This window comes from Salvelinus alpinus, chromosome 5 (assembly GCF_045679555.1).
Source record: "Salvelinus alpinus chromosome 5, SLU_Salpinus.1, whole genome shotgun sequence".
Lineage (NCBI taxonomy): Eukaryota > Metazoa > Chordata > Actinopteri > Salmoniformes > Salmonidae > Salvelinus > Salvelinus alpinus.
Genome location: NC_092090.1, coordinates 88157453 through 88179489, shown reverse-complemented (window position 1 = coordinate 88179489; position 22037 = coordinate 88157453). Strand labels below are relative to the sequence as shown.

Here is a 22037-nt window from a genome sequence, read left to right as displayed (position 1 = left end):
GTTCAAACTTACGACTGGTACTGTATTATTTACAAACAAATATTTGGGTGATTGGAATTGATACAGACAATTAAATTGATGGAAGCTACAATCGATCTGCAGCATAAAAAAATGCAAATTTGAGATTTCTTTCTCTCCAACCGCTGTGTCTTTGTGAGACGCAAAGTAGGTGAACGGATGATCTCCGCATGTGTGGTTCCCACCGTGAACCATTGAGGAGGAGGTGTGATGGTGTGGGGGTGTTATTCTGGTGAAACTGTTATTTATTCACTTAACCAGCCTGGCTACCACAGCATTCTGCAGTGATATGCCATCCCATCTGGTTTGCACTTAGTGGGACTATAATTAGTTGTTCAACAGGACAATGACCCAACACACCTCCAGGCTGTGTAAGGGCTATTTGACCAAGAAGGAGAGTGATGGAGTGCTGCATCAGACGGCCTGGCCTCCACAATCACCCAACCTCAACCTAATTGAGATGGCTTGGGATGAGTTGTACCATAAAGGGAAGGGAAATCAGCCAACACGTGCTCAGCATATGTGGGAACTCCTTCAAGACTGTTGGAAAAAGATTCCTCATGAAGCTGGTTGAGAGAATGCCATGAGTGTGCGAAGCTGTCATCAAGGCAAAGGGTGGCTACTTTGAAGAATCTAAAATCAAAAATATGTTTTTATTTGTTTAACACTTTTTGTTTACTACATGATTCCATATGTGTTATTTCAAAGTTTTGATGTCTTCACTATTATTCTTTAATGTAGAAAATAGCAAGAATATAGAAAAACCCTTGAATGAGTAGGTGTGTCAACTTTTGACTGGTACTGTACAGGCTAAACCTTCTCTTACGCTAACACACACATGCAGGGATACACAGATACACCTCTGCCTCTTAGACTCTTGAAGAGTAGATAGCGCACAACAATTGGAGAAGTGGAAAACAGCTCTGCCAAAGTCACTGAGAGCATTTCATGGAGATGGGATGCTGTGAGCTGAATATAGTTCTGTTGCGTGAGCAAGCATGTATATTTTCTCCCTATGTGTGTGTGAAGGTTTGAGAAGTGGCGGTACCACTGCATCTCTCCAGCAGCATATCAAATAAATGTGTCTAATGCAGGCATAATTGGAGAGCCCAACACTATGCCCAGATGCGGATCTAGCGTCTCTGTCGCCTGTGCAGATGAAAGGCTGCTCTGATGTTGCCCAGGTGTATTGACTTACAGTAATTGCTCCTCACGGCTCATATTGGACCACACCATGAACACAGGCTGATTCCCTCAGAACAAGGAGCCGAGCAGGCGTCAGAGCCAACAAGCCATGACAGCACCTGTCAATACATCATCAAATATGAAAAAACCCACACATCCTACGTTTAGCTTCAATCAATTGTGCCCTGTTGGCATGGTTTGAAAATAAAGAGGGCAAAGACTGCTTATTGATAAAAAAATAGTAGATGAAATGCGCTCTGAGACATCTGGCCGAGGAATAAAGGGATGTAGTGAAGGCACAGCCCCAGCCCATTCAGAGAAGAAGCCATGTTTTAAACTTGTTTTCCATGGAGCCAGCTTGGGAACACTGTGCATATCACCACACAGCCTTTCCCGCTGGCTGGGATTCTGTGCCCTCTCTACCTACATTATCCTATTTCAGGAAGAGAGTGTTGGAGACATCATTAAGCTCATAGTACACTGCTTCGCTGTTTACTCATACTGAGCTGATGTGCTATATCCTTCTACATCAGTGAGAGTGAGGATAGTGGAGCACCCTGAGATCCTAGCGAGAGCACTGTTATAATGATGGTGTGCTATTTCATTTAAGCCTAGTTTATCATCGCTTCCTGACAGGATAGGTCCGATTTTTTGAAAAGGAAATGCCTCATGTTGACTACAGCCTGCCATCTGATTGCTGCAGGCAGTTCTGCGATGGAGTTAACAGGGGGTACTGTACAGTACAACCAATGTTGTCCACTGGATTAGTTGAGAGTCCCAAGAAAAGTGGTTGTATCATGACACATTAACCCTACAACAAAGACAGAAAAAACACATAGAGAAAGCAAGAAAGATGCTTCTGCAAAATGTAAACAACAGCAAATTAACCTTTGTTTGTCTGTATTGTCTGACCTTGGTAGATGGAAGACGCAGTATGTGTGTCCAGGACAGGCTCGACCCCTACAGACACAGAGGTGATCACTCCCAATCGCCTGCCTGTTTGACACTTCATTACAATAATAAGCCATTTTCCGAATACTGTGGTCTGACAGTCGGCCCCCTGTCGCCACGGGAACATGACAGCGCATCATTTGAGTAATGACAACGCAGCGGCACTTTCTCTCAAAATAAGAGCTGTGATAATAACAGTGATGATAATAAGCCAAACCGCCAGGGACTTGCTGTGCCTTTTACAGACTGTGGAGAATCCTGGAAGGTCGCCAGCATGAGAACCGATCATATGGGGACACTTGAAAAACAAACATACTATAATCCATGTCAGAAAACGGGTTGATTTTACAGATTGTGTCTGCAATACAAAGCCCTGATTCAACTACTATCACATAACATATCAAATTTGACATGACAGGTGTTTTATTTCTCTAAGCTCTATTCAATGAAGGTAATACATATTTTACATTTCCCATGTATTTTCACGGCAGACAGAATGTGCATTGACTCCATTTTACCTAGGAGAGGCTGGATAAGCGAGGGTATATCCATCTGCTCCCAAGGGATTTCAACCAATACACTTTCAGTCACATACTGTAATCTTCACAATCCTGAGATTCTCCATCCTTGTCTTGGCGCTGTGCCCCCCAAAAATTGTCCATCTTATCATCTTATATTGATGAAAGCCTAAACTGTCCATCATTTCAATGACCAGATGCCCAATTGTGTTAGAATCAGAGAATCCCTAGTGCTAACAAACCAAATGTTCATATTCTATTAGAGAGAACTAGAGCACAGTACTGCATCCTGGAGAAAGCTAAAGGTTTGCTTGGTAGATAGAGTATTGAAACAGAGATATATTGGGCTTCAGTAAGGTGTGCACATCAAATACATAAACAAACAAAAAACGTCAGATTTATTTTTGAGACATATCATATAGCCCTATAAGAAAACCCTTTTTGGTTCCAGGTAGAGCTCTTTAAGGGTTCCATGTAGAACCCTCTGTAGAAAGGGCTCTACATGGAACCCAAAAGAGTTCTACCTGCAACCAAAAAAGATTACGCAAAGAGTTCACCTATGGGGACAGCCGAAGAACCTTTTAAGGTTCTAGATAACATATTTTTTTAGAAGCCAGACGTGCAAAACACACCTTTCTATTTTTCCTTGATAACTAGTTTTCCTTGGCAAAGCCAACACAATGTACTTCAGCTGCCGACCATGAATGTACAAAACTATTCTGTAAAGCTGTTTGCGAATTTGTCGCTGAGGTGTCTGAAATGCCCTGTCTGTGCTCTAAAATCTCAACAACTCAACTTGTCTCCTGAATAGCTCACCACAAAAAAAGTTAACTCAGCTGTAGACCTGTCCATCAAAACAGACTTAAAATAGCTTATATTTCCTGAGCTGTTCATGCCATGTCATTTATGTCTGTGCTTCATAAACCACATCTGAAGAGCATGGTGTGTAATACTGTCTGTGTTTAGGATAATGCTCAAAGGTGTGAAATTGGATTTGGGTCTGACAGAGTGAGCAGGTAAAGGAAACGGCAAAGGCTTGGGTTTCTCTGCTGCACACTTAAACCAGAGTATTGGTAACATCATATACAGTACTGATGACATGCACATTATGTAGTATATGTTCAATCAGAATAAGAGCAAGAGGTGAACAGACTGTGGTTAGTTTAGTAGTAAATAAAATGGTGAAGTGCTCTCTGACTTTATTTGACTTGTGATTTGTTTTAAAGCAAAATAAGCTATGAAATGGTGTCAAGCCAGACAACATTACATTTATTCCAGTGTTCAATATGCAAACACATCTCAGTATCGTCTCTGCTTCTCCCTACTTGTCATTCTGGTTTCTGCTGGATTCCCTGGCAATATTTCTCCATTTAGAACGAAGGCACGCAGGCAGCCATTCAACTCGGGTTTGTTCCTCTCCGATAAAATCCGACCGACTCAATTGTATCTTTTCCATTAAGCTCGTCAGCAATTAAAAGCCCACCCGTACCTCAACAAAGCCAGCAAAGCTGTCATTCTGAGGGAACAATTATTCCTGTGCCATTATCAATTAATTGCAGAAATTATCCAGACACAAGATTTAGTTTATTAATGTCTTCAGATACATGTACAGATTTTTATTAATTTGACTGTAATGAGTGAAAATAAAAACGGCTGCCATTAGTACGTATTCAGTTTGGCAGCTTTTAGTACATATTCAGGTTTGCAGCCATTAGTACACATGCAGGTCGGAAGTCAGCAGTACACATTAAGGTTTGCAGCCATTGTTACTCATTCAGGTTGGTAGCCATTATTACATATTCAGGTTAGCAGCTATTAGTATGTATTCAGGTTGGCAGCCAGTAGTACCTATTTAGTTTGCAGCCATTAGTACGCATTAAGGGTCGCAGCCATTATTACGCAATCAGGTCGGCAGCAATTATTACGTATTCAGGTTAGCAGGCATTAGCACGTATTTAGGTTGGCAGCCATTAGCACGTATTCAGGTTGGCAGCCATTAGCACGTATTCAGGCCATCTCAAATAGGTTTCTCGCCCTCAGGGCTTAATGGGAAACAATAACTGAATTATGATGTGCATGCTAACAGGATCACTCATTCTGAAATCAACCTTGGGCCAAATTCATGAGGCTAATGTTGAAAAAGTCAGGATTAAATGTAGAGCTGTCACTTAGTCAAAGAACTTGGCCCTTTCTGTCACGACTTCCGCCGAAGTCGGTCCCTCTCCTTGTTCGGGCGGTGTTCGTCGGTCGGCGTCGCCGGCCTTCTAGCCATCGCCGATCCACTTTTAATTTTCCATTTGTTTTGTCTTGTCTTCCACACACCTGGTTCCAATTCCATAATTACATGTTGTGTATTTAACCCTCTGTTTCCCCCATGTCCTTGTCCGGAATTGTTTATTGTAATGTTTGTGCACGTTAAGCTGATGTGTGACGGGTTTTACCCATTTATTATTGTACTGTTAAAGGTGGTTTTATTTATTAAACCGCACCGTTGTAAATCAGTTTTTGCTCTCCTGCGCCTGACTTCTCTGCCGCCAGTACGCACCCCTTACACTTTCACTTGAAATTAATTAAAAGGCAGACTAACTAAATGGAGCACAGAGTATATATATATATACACACACACAAAACCTTTCCATAAGCCATCACATGCGGAAACGGTCAGAAAAGTTGGGGGACAGGGGCACAGTGAGTGTGACGTGGCAGTAGAACAAATACACATGGGTGATACAGTCACAGTCATAGTCACAGTTATAGTATTAAAGATCAAAAACACCATAACAAAGGAATTCCACGCATTTATTAAGTAAAGTAACTGGAATTAATTTCACTTGAAAGCTAATAAAATCTAAAGCAAGTAAAAAAAAAATTCAAAGACTGCGGTGACATAAATGCAGTCAATCTCCCCTGTCCCTCATGTTCATTTAGACAACCATAACTCTCTGTAGACTGTGTCTCGAATGCTCTCTTTCTCACAATAGCAGGGAGGAAAAGAAAATCACTTTTCTCCAGAACATCTCTGTTTATCTTCTGGGTCTGTTTAACCTACATGTAAGTGGGGAAATACCAGATGCATCTGGTTTAGCTATCTCTCTCTCTCTCCCGCTCTCTCTCTCTCTCTCTCTCTCTCTCTCTCGCTCTCCACCCTTTTTCTCCCCCACCCTTTCTTTCTCTTTCTGTCTCTAAACTAATATCCACCCCGCCCAGACTTCACCAGAATATATTAAAGCTGCTCTTCATTATTTACAGACACACCTGTGAGGAAGATGGCCTGCGTATAGGAAAGGAAACCTAATGCCCGGATCCGCCAAGCAGAGACAGGGAGAGAGGGTATAGGGACCACAGGAGCTGGCCTACATATCATCCAGCAGGATATAGGATTTAGCACTTCCAAACAAAGACTAAACTTTGGCCACTAATTCCACGTTAATGGCTAGCGGCTTCCCTACTTCTTCCCTGTTTATATATGAATTGCTTTCCGGTCTGAGGGGTAAGGTTACTTTGATAAAGCACACAAAAACAGTGCAAGTAATACTGTAATAATGTAATTACAATAATGTAATACTCTCAAAATGTGAAGTAGAATTTTTCAAAGGATCACCTTGTAGCTATGACTACATGTTGCTCTCATGTTGATCTATTCACACCGTCGCCATGGCTTTGTGTTTGTTTTGTGCAATATTAAAAGCAACACAGATTAACATGTTGAATTGAATGATGCACTGCATTGTTCAAGGATATGTTCATATTTGTGTTTGTCTTAGTTCTCTTACAGGAAAAATCCTGAATACAATGTATGTGTACATGTGCACACACACACACACACACACACACACACACACACACACACACACACACACACACACACACACACACACACACACACACACACACACACACACACACACACACACACACACACACACACACACACACACACACACACACACACACACACAGGTAAGATGCAGTAACATCAGCTCCCGTCCAAGGTCTTACATCATGTAGTGTAGCAACATACATTTCCTAACACTAACACTACTCTACAAAAGAAAGCAAATTCAGCACTTTTATTTTCTGTACCTGATTTACTGCTCTGGCATTTTGCTGAACCCACTCTTTCAAGTTAAACACGGCTTTGCTTGAAACACACCTTTACTTTCTGTAAAGGACCATTATTGTTTTCTCTAAGCTCTTGTATGGTCATGACAGGTGAGCATTTAACCAGTGGAAAGTCTTTATATGAATGGCAAAATTTTCGTTAAGATCTCTACTTCACTCTTTTTTCATATGGAGATTTTGCCTAGAATTGTTAGCACCGGTAGATACAAGGATATTGATGATCATCCAACTTACTGTGTTGGCAGTGGATTCCGTTGAAGCCGGTTGGACACTTGCAGACATAGCCTATGAACGTGTCGCCTCTGTAGGTTTCACTGATTTCACATATTCCTCTGTTGTGGCATGGGTTCGGGTGACACGGTCCTGAGTGGAGAAACAACAAACAGAAGGAGACAAAACACGGTCAACATTATCAAGGGGTCTTTTGCCATTATAACTATTGACTAGACATGGATGCTTGCGCAAACATCATTACAGTAGTGATGCATTGCATCAGGTTGTGGTCCAGCCTTTTCCGTCAGAGAATCTCCGACTGACTTAATGAATCCAATACACTGGGTTGAACTCTAAGTCAGAGGAAAGGACTGGTGGGTAAATAGATGGATGGAGAGTGATAGATGAAGTGCCTGTCATTCACAGAGATCTAGTTCTAGAGTCCTGCAGAACTGCCCAGAGCTAGCCTCGTACGAACCATCCTGAGCTGCCCAGAGCTAGCCTCGTACGAACCATCCTGAGCTGCCCAGAGCTAGCCTCGTACGAACCATCCTGAGCTGCCCAGAGCTAGCCTCGTACGAACCATCCTGAACTGCCCAGAGCTAGCCTCGTACGAACCATCCTGAGCTGCCCAAGGCACGGAGGCTGCACTAATGATCCTGGAATACCCCACACTAGGAAAGCAGCATTTCCTAAGATAAACATAGTGTAGAGTTCAGCCTGTTTAACTGCAATGAAGCCAAGAAATACACCCACACAGCAAAACACACATTAAATAAGCAAAGCTGAAATCTTAATAAGAGGAAAACATATTTTATTTGAAAGTGCCTGGTCTGTCTCAGTTGATGATGATTAATAACTTGGTTAGCACGCTCATCTTTTCCCAGGCCTTTTCTATTTTTCCAATTCAGTTTTGCTACAATGTCATTTCTTAGGGAATAATAATGACAGCAAAGGCTTGGACTCAAAGTTATTACAAGCAAACACTTATGACACAGCAATATGTCACTGCACTGACAGTGCCTACAACATGGTGCCATAACACTGCCATCTAAAACCCCTCACCGACAACTACTACCTGCAGTGTGGGCCAAATGTAAATGACAAGGCCTCGATGAAGGCTTATTGGATTCATAACTCAGAGCCTGCCAATAGCTCCCTCATGTTTTAAACAACGAGGTATAGAACTGCCTGGATGCTGTCAAAACTTCCCAGTTGAAGTTTGATGGCAAAACTTTTGTAATCTCTCACAGGGAAGATATTAATGCAAATAACTTTGAAGGAATGGGGGGATCGACTATCAAATTATGTTGTATAATGCTGTGATTTACTTATTTGGCAGAGACTTAAACATCAATCAGATCTATTTTATAACCAGGAGGGTAGGAGCATCGCCCGTTCACAATTAATTTATCGTGACTGAGAAGGCTTAAAGTTACGTATTGGCTCAACACATATTTAACCTTGGGATGTTAAATAAAACAACTTGAGCCAATATGCAATGCTTCAAAGGACATGAAAACACGTATAGGGACTGGTCCTGTGACAAAAATAAATGTTTCCAACTTGAAATAAATTGTCTTTTGTATTTTTTTTTTAAACCAAATTGTTGACAGGCATAACTGCCTTTTGATAGGTCCCTTATTCTATGTCCCTTGTCTTCAGTAACACCTATAAAGGAAGAGATGACAGGTCTCAGGGTTCCATTCATGTCCTCGCTCTCACCTCGATAGGTGAACGACCAATTTCAGCACAATTGCTAGTGTCCAGTCAACACACAAACAGCCTATTCTCTCTCATCTGCTTAACCTCAGTCACAAGAAAAGAGTAGCAATGACACAACATCATAGAGATCCAGGGCAGATTCAGCCTTCAGAATGAACACAGGCTAGCTTATTGCTACGTGTTGTTGGCAGTGGCACGCCGTTGCATATGAATTGCAAACGAGGGTAACCCTATCAAAGTCAAGCCCATTCCGCCTCACTCCTGTATCAGTATTAATGAGACTTGTGGATAATTAGTTGAACAGAGGAAAGTATAATAGCTTTCACAAAGGCCTTGCTCTCTAAGGAGGAGGAGAGGGTGTCAGGCGTCAGGCGTCAGGGCTGTTTTGACGTGACGATCTATAACGGCACAAAGGAACACTGAAAGCCTCTCTAATGGAGAATGCATCCCTGCACAAAGCACAGCCACAGCAGAGTGAGAGTGAATGAGAGAGAGAGAATGAGAGAGAGAGAATGAGAGAGAGAGAGAGAGAGAGAGAGAGAGAGAGAGAGAGAGAGAGAGAGAGAGAGAGAGAGAGAGAGAGAGAGAGAGAGAGAGAGAGAGAGAGAGAGAGAGAGAGAGAGAGAGAGAAAAGAGAGAGAGAGAGAGAGAGAGAGAGAAAAGAGAGAGAGAGAGAGAGAGAGAGAAAAGAGAGAGAGAAAGAGAGAGCGAGAGAAAGAAAGAGAGCGAGAGAGAGAGAGCGAGAGAGAGAAAATGAGAGAGAAAGAGAGAGAGTGAAAGAAAGAGAGAGAGAGAAAGATAGAAAGAGAGAGAGCGAGCGAGAGAAAGAGAGCGAGAGAGAGAGAGTGAGAGAAAGAGATAGAGAGAGAGAGAATGAGAGAGAGTGAGAGAAAGTGCGAGAGAAAAAGAGGGAGAAAGAGAGAGAGAAAGAGGGGCGGTCTATAATAGCAGTGTCCTTTGAGACTTCACCCTGCTAAAACGTTCTTTGTCCTACGACGTTGTTCTCTTTGCTATCGGTGTGTGTGTGTTGAAAAGAGGTTGGGGGCTTTGCTGTGCGAATGTCAGCCACTGTAGTCTTGTGTGCTCTAGCCCTTGGGCCGTGATAGATGTGTGCCACGCGATGCCTGCGCCAGCTCCGCAATTTCTTTTTGGGCTGCAAAGAGAGCCCAATCAATCAACGGTGAAAACCTGATGAGTGGTTAAACAGAGAAAAGCCTCCTATGTTTCCTCTGAGATCAATCACCAAAGGCTGACATTTTCGGTGTGTCGGGTACAGTCGAGCCCCTAAATCCTATTTGGCAGGTTTTCGGAACATTGTTTTTTTAGGAACAGGTTTTAGGAACATTGTTTTTTTAGGAACAGGTTTTAGGAACATTAGCTTGTTCCGATGCCGGGGGATTGTATATTTACTCAGCTAAATTTCATTAGACCGAGGGATAAACCATATGAACTGAGTATACAAAACATTAGGAACACCTGCTCTTTCCATGACATAGACTGACCAGGTGAATCCAGGTGAAAGCTATGATCCCTTACTGATTTCACAGGTTAAATCCACTTAAATCAGTGTAGCTGGATTGTGTAAGTATGAAATTCAGAGGGTGAATGAGCAAGACAAAATATTTAAGTACCTTTGAACGGGGTATCGTAGTAGGTGACAGGCGCACTGGTTTGAGTGTTTCAAGAACTGCAACGCTGCTGGGTTTTTCAAGCTCAACAGTTTACCGTGTGTATCAAGAATGATCCACCACCCAAAGGACATCCAGCCTACTTGACACAACTGTGGAAAGATTTGTAGTCAACAGGGGCCAGCATCCCTGTGGAACGCGTTTCAACACCTTGTAGAGTCCATGCCCCTGACGAATTGAGGCTGTTTTGAGAGCAAAAGGGGGTGCAACTCAATATTAGGAAGGTTTTCCTAATGTTTTGTACACTCAGTGTACATTAAAGACCGCAATCTAAACTCCTCAGTCAACTCCGTATACATTCTACTTAAGGCCATGCACCTTTAAAGCTGATTAATCATATTTGAGCACAGGCATTGAGCCGCACTTGGCTATGTTACTGGGATTTTTTCCCCTGTGGTTATTCTTGGTATTTCATTTTTCTCATCCAGCATTTCTCTATGTCTTACTATATACATTCCACATGCATAGGCCACAAAAATCTGCTGTAAAGTGAATCTTTCAACCAACAAACAATGTTGTTCACATTTCAAACATCTCAGCAACCTGAGGAATGCGTAACATTATAGCCTCGATTACAATCTCCGGTGGTCCCACATAAAATGGGTCGAGTGGTGGAGAGAGGGCAGAGTGAATCAGGGGCGGATTGAACCAACCACTGTGGTTGGCTGATCATCAGCATGATTACTTTGTATTTACAGTCACATAATATTCTGAGAAGCTGGCACCCCCCACCCTAACTGTGACTTCACTCAACCCTCAACCATCCCCCATCCTGACCCCTTATCAGGGCCAGTAGAAAGGAACCCTCCCTCATCACCACACTTGTTAGAGCACGTCAGTTCTGTTAGTCAGGCTCCATATCCACTGTCCTCAATTTGAAAACCAAAATGTGCACCCAGGGGGCCCCTGGACCGAGTTTGGGAAACCCTGCGTTAGAGGACTGAGTTACATTGAGGACAGTGGATATGGAGCCTGACAAACAGAAATGACTGCCAACCCAATAAACCCACAAGGGACAGTGTACATATCTATGTATTGGGATACATAATTGAGCCACGACTCTAGAGCATGCCCGCTTGTAGTCCTAAAAAACAGAAATGAGTTACCTCTGGTTAGTTAAGCCATTCCTTTTCCTTTTCTTTGTAAAACACAATTTTTTGCTTACGGCACCTGGTATTCCAAGGCGGTCTCCCATCCCAGTACTAACCAGTACTAATCCCAGTACTATGGCCACATGCGTATTTTTCTTCTTTTTTTTTACCCTGTTTTCTCCCTTTGCTCATCTCTGCAACTCCTTAATGGGCTCGGGAGAGGCAAAGGTTGAGTCGTGCATCCTCCAAAACACTACCCGCCTGGCCGTCTACTTCATATCACACTGCTCGCTTAACCCGGATGTTAGCCGCAACAATGTGTCGGAGGACACACTGATCGACTGACAACCTGGGTCAGCTTGCAGGCGCCCGGCACAGCTTGCAGGCGCCCGGAGTCGCTAGAGCACGATGAGCCAAGGAAAGCCCCACCGGCCAAACCCTCCCCTACCCCGGACAGCACTGGGCCAATTTTGCGCCGTCCTATGGGGGTCCCAGTGACGACCGGTTGTGACACAGCCTGGGATCAAACCCCAGGCTGTAGTGACGCCTTAGCACTGCGGGGCCGTGCTTTTGACTGCTGTGCCACCCAGGACCAGCCATTCCTATGGGAGAAATTAATGAGGAAAGAACGAGGTTTGGGGATAAACGCTGAAAATAAGGTCTGAGGAAAACACAGGTTTAGGATATTGAGATCACTTTATTGGTCAATTGCACACAAGAGCCAACCGAAATTTGACTTGTTCTTTTAACCCAGCCCCTTGAAAGACACACATACAGTTTTTTTTGAAGAGGTGCAGGGGGCTGCCACACTGGGCACCATTGTTGTGGGGGTTAAGTGCCTTGCTCAAGGGCACACCGGCAGGCAATAGTATCTAGGATTTGATACCAGCAACCCTCAGATTGCCAGCTCTGTTCCTGCCATATTTTCCCCGTCAGCCCCGCGATTCGAATTGGTAACCCCCTGGTTGCTGGCTCGCATCTCTAACCGCTAGGCTAGCTGCCCCCCATATCTTATACGTTTTGTTCTATGAGATAATATCAGTCAGTTAACATGACATTTATGAATTATGAAGCCTTTATGTGATTAAATGTGCTTGTTTTGATTGCATAAATGCTTCAAAATTTACAAAAAGTTAACTGATGAAGAATATTTAATAGGAAAAAAATTATAAGATCTCCGAAGCCTGTGTTTACCACAAGCCTTATTTTCTGCATTTATCAAAAAACCCTACAAAAACAAAATGTATTTCCCCATAGGCTTTTTGCCCAACGAGACATGTGGCAGAGTTAGTGTCTACAGAAAGATGACATTACTATTGCTCGTTATTGGTGACAATCGCCTTTTCAAGTGTGTTTTACACAACAATGGGAAAACATGTATGGTCTGAAAAGGCCAACAAAGTACAGTAAAGATATACATAAAATAGTTTATAGATTATGCAATCAAATGTAATTTGTAACACACTGTGAACCGTCAGTCCTTTGAATTGTGTGTATTTTCCACTTGCATGCATTCATGGGTGGTAAATTAGGAAGTTACAATTCAGAGCCTCTGCTCTAAATGTATACTTGGTGAGATAGCAGAGGGCTCTAACGTTGGCCTGATTATGTCACTTCCTTTTATTTGACACTGCTTCTTCAGCCCACCCTTCCCAGTGCTCTCTGATAGCAACTGGCATGGGTCCACATTAAGGGACAGTAGCCTTCTCAGCAGGACACATCCTGGGATGCTTTTAGTAAGTCCTTTCCTCTTTACCTTTCTATCTGTACATGTCCTTGCACCCTGCCATGACGAAATGGATCAGACACATTGACATTTGACAATGACAGACGAATGCACTTGCAAAGTCAGAAAGTATAAAAGGCACATCAAAGACGTAAGACGGAAGTGCCTAAGACTCCGGCATGTCAAATATATCTCCCAGGGAGGTCAAAACAAAATACACCATTCAAGACGTTGACAGAAGAGGAAGAGAAAGAAGGACTAGTCAGACCATGGAAATGTCACAACAGTGGCAGATGGGACCTTGGAAGAAAGTACTTCCTGTTCTGACCATGTGAGCCAATCAAACCTAATTAGGCCTGAGCCAATCAGACGAAGACTGCTCCAGGAGAAGAGTCACCCCACCGAGGTGGTCAACGAAAGTTCGCTGGCATAAGTCTCTCCATAATACAGTCAGGCATTGACTGATTCACTTATTATTGGCAATGCATAGGCCCTTATCACGCATTGGACATTCTGTGAATCTGGAAAAGTCATGAATGCCCAGCTCGTAATGGAATGAAAGAAAGCCTGTGCTTCATTCCATAAAGAGTTTTGTTAACCAGTCAAGCTCATATGACTACATCGAGGTCTGTCAAGCACATTTCTCAAAAGGAAGAAAGTACGGGAGGAAAAGCTACAACAAAGAGATGCATAGAGGAAGTTAAAAGGTCATGGTGTTTTCCATTTCCTTTCATCCAATATGTACAGGGAATGTGATCCGAAACAAGGTTACCCGAATAGAGATCTTAATATTCACAGAAAAAGCCCCAGCTGACTCCTCTTACGCACCTCTGTGCAGAACACAAACACGGCTTCTTTCCTAACAGTTAATTAATAATAAGGGCCGAGCCTCATATGTCAGCACTGCTTCTGACACGTCAGGCATTGGAAATAAAGCAGCACATAATTATGTGTGAAAGAGTGATCTGTTCAACTTCAGTAACATTATTTAAATAGTGTATTAGACTTAATGGAGATCATACTGCCATTAAGTGGTCAAATCTGCAATAAAGCTAAATTAGGATTAGTGCCTATAAGGTATTACTCACACACTTTAACTAATAAGAGGACGAAAATGCTGTGCCAAGCTTTTCACTTCAGCTTCACAGTTCCTTTTTTCAAACATCACAGTGGAATCGTAGAGATCATTCTATGCAGATTGAAAGAGAATGGAATTGGCTACTTTAGGAGCACCATTATGCATACTGTAAAGAAGCTTGTACTGTGCAAGAACTCACGCTGAATGTACCGGAATTGTGAGGAGCTTTTAGCATGTCAATGTCTGAGTGGTCCAGGTCTAAGAGTAGAGCACAGAAATGCAGCATGGCCATTATATAAAGTGCTATTTTACACAGAAAGTCCAGTCTTGTGTTACATAATGGCCAACCAGTGCCCATTAAACCTGCAACTCCACCTCCGTTTACAAAAAGAGCCGTAGATACAGTGGTTTCGGAAAGTGTTCAGACCCCTTCCCTTTTTCCACATGTTGTTACGTTACAGGATTATTGTTAAATGGACTAAATACCTTTTCCCCCCTCATCAATCTACACACAATACCCCGTAATCACATAGCAAAAACAGGATTTTAGATTTTTTTTCAAACGTATTAAAAATATTAAACACAAATAACTTATTTATAGACTGTAAGTATTCAGATCCTTGGCTATGAGACTCAGAAATGAGCTTAGAAGCATCCTGTTTCCATTGATCATCATTGAGATGTTTCTACAACTTGATTGGAATCCACCTGTTTTAAATTCAATTAATTGGTAATGATTTGGAAAGGCATACACCTGTCTATATAAGGTCCCACAGTTGAAAGTGCATGTCAGAGCAAAAACCAAGCCATGAGGTTGAAGGAATTGTACGGTAGAGTAGCCAGACAGAAGCAGTAAAAGGGTACATGACAGCCCGCTTAAAGTTTGCCAAAAGGCACCTAAAGGATTCTCAGACCATGACAAACAAGATTCTCTGGTCTGATGAAACCAAGATTGAACTATTTGGCTTGAATGCTAAGCGTCTCGTCTGGAGGAAACCTGGCACCATCCCTACGGTGAAGCATGTTGGTGGCAGCATCATACTGTGGGGATGTTTTTCAGTGGCAGGGACTGGGAGACTAGTCAGGATTGAGGGAAAGTTGAACGGAGCAAAGTACAGAGAGATTCTTGATGAAAACCTGCTCCAGAGCGCTCAGAGCCTCACACTGGGGCGAAGGCTGACCTTCTAACAGGACTACGACCATAAGCACACAGCCAAGACAACACAGGAGTCATCAAATCAAATCAAATCAGGAGCACAGAAGTGGCTTTGGTACAAGCCTCTGAATGTCCTTGAGTGGCCCAGCCAGAGCTCGGATTTGAACCTGATCAAACATCTCTGGAGAGACCTGAAAATAGCTGTGCAGTGATGCTCCCTATCCAACCTGACAGAGCTTGAGAGGGTCTGCGGAGAAGAATGGAAAAAACTCCCAAATACAGTTGTACCAAGCTTGTAGCTTCATACCCAAGAACACTCAAGGCTGTAATCGCTGCCAAAGGTGTTTCAACAAAGTACTGAGTAAAGGGTCTGAATACTTGAGTAAATGTGATATTTTTGTTTTTTGGAAAAAATGTCTAAAAACATGTTTTTGCTTTGTCATTCTGGGGTATTGCTTGTAGATTGAAAAACGATTTAATCCATTTTAGAATAAGGCAGTAACGTAACAAAATGTGGAAAAAACTCAAGGGCTCTGAATACTTGCCGAATGTACAGTACATTATTAATGTATTACACAAGTTTATGGGGATTAATAAGGCCCTCACAAGCGAAATAATGAATGCTCCCTTACCACATATTAAAAATGCATATCAAATTCATCGTTAATTAAAACCAGTAGAGCAAACGGGTATTGCAGTACTTAAAAATAATGTGTATTTCTTATCCAATAAAGAGAAGAGATACTGTTACATTCCCCAGTTTCTGTGTTGTTGTGGGTTTGTATGTGTGTGTATTTCAGGAAATCGCTTCCTGGATTCCTAAGCAGCTCATTGGTCGACCCCATCGCTGATTGGAGCTCTGACCCCTCCCTCTCATCAGGGGATACAGCTGTCTCTTCAATTACCAACTCCTTCTCCAGCTTGATAAAAGCCAGTGTTCCTTCCCCATGAGCACTTTTTATGTCCTGTGTTGGTTGTTGGTCAGTGAAAGTTTTGTTGATATTATTTTGTAGCCGCTCCTTCAGAGGTATGTGTATGCCAACAGGACTTAGTGTTATTGGTTAATGAAATTGTTCACGTAAATTATTCTCTTTCATTTGTTCCCAGGGGGGGAAGGGGAATGCACCTTGGGAGGGTTTAGGCAAGAGGCCTGCGGACATACATAACCCGTAGTATTTAATCTGTCTATGCACACTAGGTAAGACCTCTAGAGAGAGGATTCCTTAACTTTGACTTTCTTTGCTTTGGTTCTGTCCAGACCCTTTTCCCCACATTACCATGTTTACCTGTAAATGGTATTTTTCTCTGTCTGTCATCCTTCCCCGCACCTACGATCACATACTTTTTAACTCCACATGGAGTTGAGATGTAGTGGGGTGTTGCGTTCCCTCCTCCAAGAGGCGTACGTAACAGATACTGTATGTCCTGATGTTCATAAAATTGCAGATAATTTCTGAAGCTGTCGGCGAATGCTATACAAATGTGTCACACTTCGTTTTATTAAGCACTGCTTCATATTACAACTTTAGCATTACAAAATCATTTTTCTCCCCAATTCTGTGATGCATGTACAGTACCAGTCAAAAGTTTGGACACACCTACTCATTCAAGGGTTTTTCTTTATTTATACTATTTTCTACATTGTAGAATAATATATAGTGAAGACATCAAAACTATGAAATAACACATATGGAATCATGTAGTAAACAAAAAAGTGTTAAAAATATCAAAATATATTTTAGATTCTTCAAAGTAGCTACCCTTTGCCTTGACGACAGATTATCACACTTGTCATTCTCTCAACCAGCTTCACCTGGAATGATTTTCCAATAGTCTTGAAGGAGTTCCCACATATGCTGAGCACTTGTTGGCTGCTTTTCCCTCACTCTGCGGTCCAACTCATTCCAAACCATCTCAATTGAGTTGAGGTTGAGTGATTGTGGAGGCCAGGTCATCTGATGCAGCACTCCATCGCTCTCATTCTTGGTCAAATAGCCCTTACACAGCCTGAAGGTGTGTTGGGTTATTGTCCTGTTGAAAAACAAATGATAGTCCACTAAGCGCAAACCAGATGTGATGGCGTATTGCTGCAGAATGGGATGGCGTATTGCTGCAGAATTCAAGTGTCCCTTGAATTCTAAATAAATCACCGACAGTGTCACCAGCAAAGCACTCTCACACCTCCTCCTTCATGATTCACGGTGAGAACCACAAATGCGGAGATCATCTGTTCACCTACTCTGCATCTCAAAAAGACATGGCAGTTGGAACCAAAAATCTCAAATTTGGACTCATCAGACCAAAGGATAGATTTCCACCGGTCTAATGTCCATTGCTCGTGTTTCTTGACCCAAAACGACTCTTCTTATTATTGGTGTCCTTTAGTAGTGGTTTCTTTGCAGCAATTCGACCATGAAGGCCTGTTTCATGCAATGTCCTCTGAACAGTTGATGTTGAGATGTGTCTGTTACTTGAACTCAGTGAAGCACTTATTTGGGCTGCAATTTCTGAGGCTGGTAACTTTAATGAATTTATCCTCTGCAGCAGAGGCAACTCTGGGTCTTCCTTTCCTGTGGCGGTCCTCATGAGAGCCAGTTTCATCACAGCGCTTGATGGTTTTTGCGACTGCACTTGAAGAAACTTTCAAAGTTCATGAAATGTTCCGGATTGACTGACCTTCATGTCTTAAAGTAATGATGGACTGTCTGTTTCTCTTTGCTTATTTGAGCTGTTCTTGCCATAATATGGAATGGTTATTTTATCAAATAAGGCTGTATACCACCCCTACCTTGTCACAACACAACTGATTGGCTTAAAGAAATTTCACAAACGTACTTTTAACAAGGCACACCTGTTAATTGAAATGTATTCCCGGTGACTACCTCATGAAGCTGGATGACTACATGATTCCATGTGTTATTTCACAGTTTTGATGTCTTCACTATTATTCTACAATGTAGAAAATAGTAAAAATAAAGAAAAACACTGAAATGAGTAGGTGTATCCAAACGTTTGACTGGTACCGCACATTTTCACCATTTTTATTTCACTCTGGGGTCAAACATGCACATTTTGTTTTTTACAAGTACATAATTTTTTCCACATGGATATATTCACACAACTAAAGCTTGTAACACCTGACCCTATCAAACAGCAAACATTGGCTGATTACTGTGTGGTTTGCCATGACTGGTGTTAGGGAACATATTCAAATGAAGGCTGTGTTTCCTAGATGAAGGTTGTGATGCCGGGATGAAGGTTGTGATGCCGGGATGAAGGTTGTGATGCCGGGATGAAGGTTGTGATGCCGGGATGAAGGCTGTGATGCCTGGATGAAGGCTGTGTGGCCTGGATGAAGGCTGTCAGGCAGCTTTTCAGCTGATATGACTGGTGAGAGAGGTTCCATTGATTTCACACTGACATACCCCCTCTATAACCCTGGTATTACATGTTGATTTGATGGCAGTGGCACCTTATAACAAGGTCAGATTTTTGTATGAGTTATTAACATGGTAATTCACAGGTGACTTTCAAACCTGTAATTACAAAACATTAGTTACTTAGTGAAACAAGAAAGTATAATAGCACCAGTAATTTTTTCATTTTGTGTACTGTCTGTGTGTGTGTGTGTGTGTGTACGCGTGCTTGTGTTTGTGCTTTCCTGCGTGTGTGTACACATTTGTGAGTAACTGAAACGACATAACATGATACTACATGTGTTTTGCCTTGCATATTGTTTTTAAACACCTTCATTCACATGCTCAAAATGGGCACGTGATATGGAATGTCACATGAAGAAAATCAACTTTGCTATGAAATAAACTGAGGCATTATTATTAAAAGATCAAAAAACATTTCATAAACTTGAAAAGTTCCAGATTAGGTTCATCTGTATACTTGAATAACAAAGAAGAAAATTCTACCATAACACCATAGCAACACACGATTCTGACATTGTAACCATCTAAAACAGAAGACATGATTAAGAAGAGATGCACAGGACATGACGTGAGCATGGAGATATGAATGCTGTTGTCTATAGTGCCAGCAATGCAGTGTGTTGACCACAGCTGAATATGTCAGAGTTAGGGTCAAATCCATCTAAATTAATGGATCAGGAATTCAGTCACATCTAACATTTTCATGTCCAATTAAAACTGACTGAGAGTGAAATGGAATTGACCCCTACTTTTTTTTTCAGGGTTAGATCAGCTTTAAAATTGCAGATAGATAGGTAGCTTTCATCAATGTAATTGTCTGCATCACTTCCAAACCCCCATATATGTTTTGCTAATATATACATACATAAATATATATACATACATATATATATATATATATATATATATATATACAGTTGAAGTTGGAAGTTTACATACACCTTAGCCGAATACATTTAAACTCAGTTTTTCACAATTCCTGACATTTAATCCTAGTAAAGATTCCTTGTTTTAGGTCAGTTAGGATCACCACTTTATTTTAATAATGTGAAATGTCAGAATAATAGTAGAGAGAATGATTTATTTCAGCTTTTATTTCTTTCATCACATTCCCAGTGGGTCAGAAGTTTACATACACTCGATTAGTATTTGGTAGCATTGCCTTTAAATTGTTTAACTTGGGTCAAACGTTTCGGGTAGCCTTCCACAAGCTTCCCACAATAAGTTGGGTGAATTTTGGCCCATTCCTCCTGACAGAGCTGGTGTAACTGAGTCAGGTTTGTAGGCCTCCTTGCTCGCATACGCCTTTTCAGTTCTGCCCACAGGTTTCTATAGGATTGAGGTCAGGGCTTTGTGATGGCCACTCCAGTCCTTAAGCCATTTTGCCACAACTTTGGAAGTATGCTTGGGGTCATTGTCCATTTGGAAGACCCATTAGCGACCAAGCTTTAACTTCCTGACTGATGTCTTGAGATGTTGCTTCAATATATCCACATAATTTCCCACCTCATGATGCAATCTACTTCGTGAAGTGCAACAGTCTCTCCTGCAGCAAAGCACCCCCACAACTTGATGCTGCCACCCCCGTGCTTCACGGTTGGGATGGTGTACTTCGGCTTGTAAGCCTCCCCCTTTTTCCAACAAACATAACGATGGTCATTATGGCCAAACCGTTCTATTTTTGTTTCGTCAGACCAGAGGACATTTCTCCAAAAAGTATGATCTTTGTCCCCATATGCAGTTGCAATCCGTAGTCTGAATTATAAGTGCAATAATCTGTCTGTAAACAATTGTTGGAAAAATTACTTGTGTCATGCACAAAGTAGATGTCCCAATCGACTTGCCAAAACTATAGTTTTTTAACAAGAAATGTGTGGAGTGGTTGAGAAACTAGTTTTAATGACTCCAACCTAAGTGTAGGTAAACTTCCAACTTCAACTGTACATACATACACTACCGTTCAAATGTTTGGGGTCCCTTAGAAATGTCCTCGTTTTCAAAAGAAAAGCACATTTTTTGTCCATTAAAATAACATCAAATTGATCAGAAATACAGTGTAGACATTGTTAATGTTGTAAATGACTAGTAGCCGCAAAACACCAGTCTCAATGTCAACAGTGAAGAGGCAACTCCGGGAAGCTGGCCTTCTCGGCAGAGGTCCTCTGTCCAGTGTCTGTGTTCTTTTGCCCATCGTAATCTTTTCTTTTCATTGGCCAGTCTGAGATATGGCTTTTTCTTTGCATCTCTGCGTAGAAGGCCAGCATCTCGGAGTTGCCTCTTCACTGTTAACGTTGAGACTGGTGTTTTGTGGGTACTATTTAATGAAGCTAGACACTCTAATGTACTTCTCCTCTTGCTCAGTTGTGCACCGGGCCCTCCCGCTCCTCTTTCTATTCTGGTTAGAGCCAGTTTGTGTAGTTCTGTGAAGGGAGTAGTACACATTGTTGTACCAGATCTTCGGTTTCTTGGCAATTTCTCGCATGGAATAGCCTTCATTTCTCAGAACAAGAATAGACTGATGAGTTTCAGAAGAAAGTTCTTTGTTTCTGGCCATTTTCAGCCTGTAATCGAACCCACAAATGCTGAAGATCCAGATACTCAACTAGTCTAAAGAAAGCCAGTTGTATTGCTTCTTTAATCAAAACAGTTTTCAGCTGTGCTAACATAATTGCAAAAGGGTTTTCTAATGATCAATTACCCTTTTAAAATGAGAAACTTGGATTAGCTAACACAACATGCCATCGGAACACAGGAGTGATGGTTGCTGATAATGGGCCTCTGTACGCCTATGTAGCTATTCCATAAAAAAATCAGCTGTTTCCAGCTACACTAGTCATTTTCAACATTAACAATGTCTACACTGTATTTCTGAACAATTTGATGTTATTTTAATGGACAAAAAATTTGCTTTTCTTTCAAAAACAAGGACATTTCTAGGTGACCCCAAACGATAGTGTACATTTTATGGACACATTCTATTTTACAATAGTTCTATTTTGTTTGTTTTTGCTCCTGTCCTTCATCTACCCTCAACCTCTCCCATCTATTTATGATGTCCATCCTATTTGCCATATCTTTCAAAATGTGCTCTTTCACAAAAGTTATTAACCTATATACGTTTTACGG

General features: G+C 41.8%; 1 protein-coding gene across 3 annotated transcripts in view; it reads right to left on the bottom strand.

The window, feature by feature from the left end:
* LOC139577168 (EGF-like repeat and discoidin I-like domain-containing protein 3) overlaps positions 1-22037 on the bottom strand; it is a 204313-nt gene that overhangs the window by 133865 nt on the left and 48411 nt on the right. For all 3 annotated transcript variants that reach the window (XM_071404062.1, XM_071404063.1, XM_071404061.1), the window contains one exon: positions 7029-7157. In XM_071404062.1, the coding sequence (XP_071260163.1) occupies positions 7029-7157 (129 nt within the window). The remainder of the gene's footprint in view (positions 1-7028; positions 7158-22037) is intronic.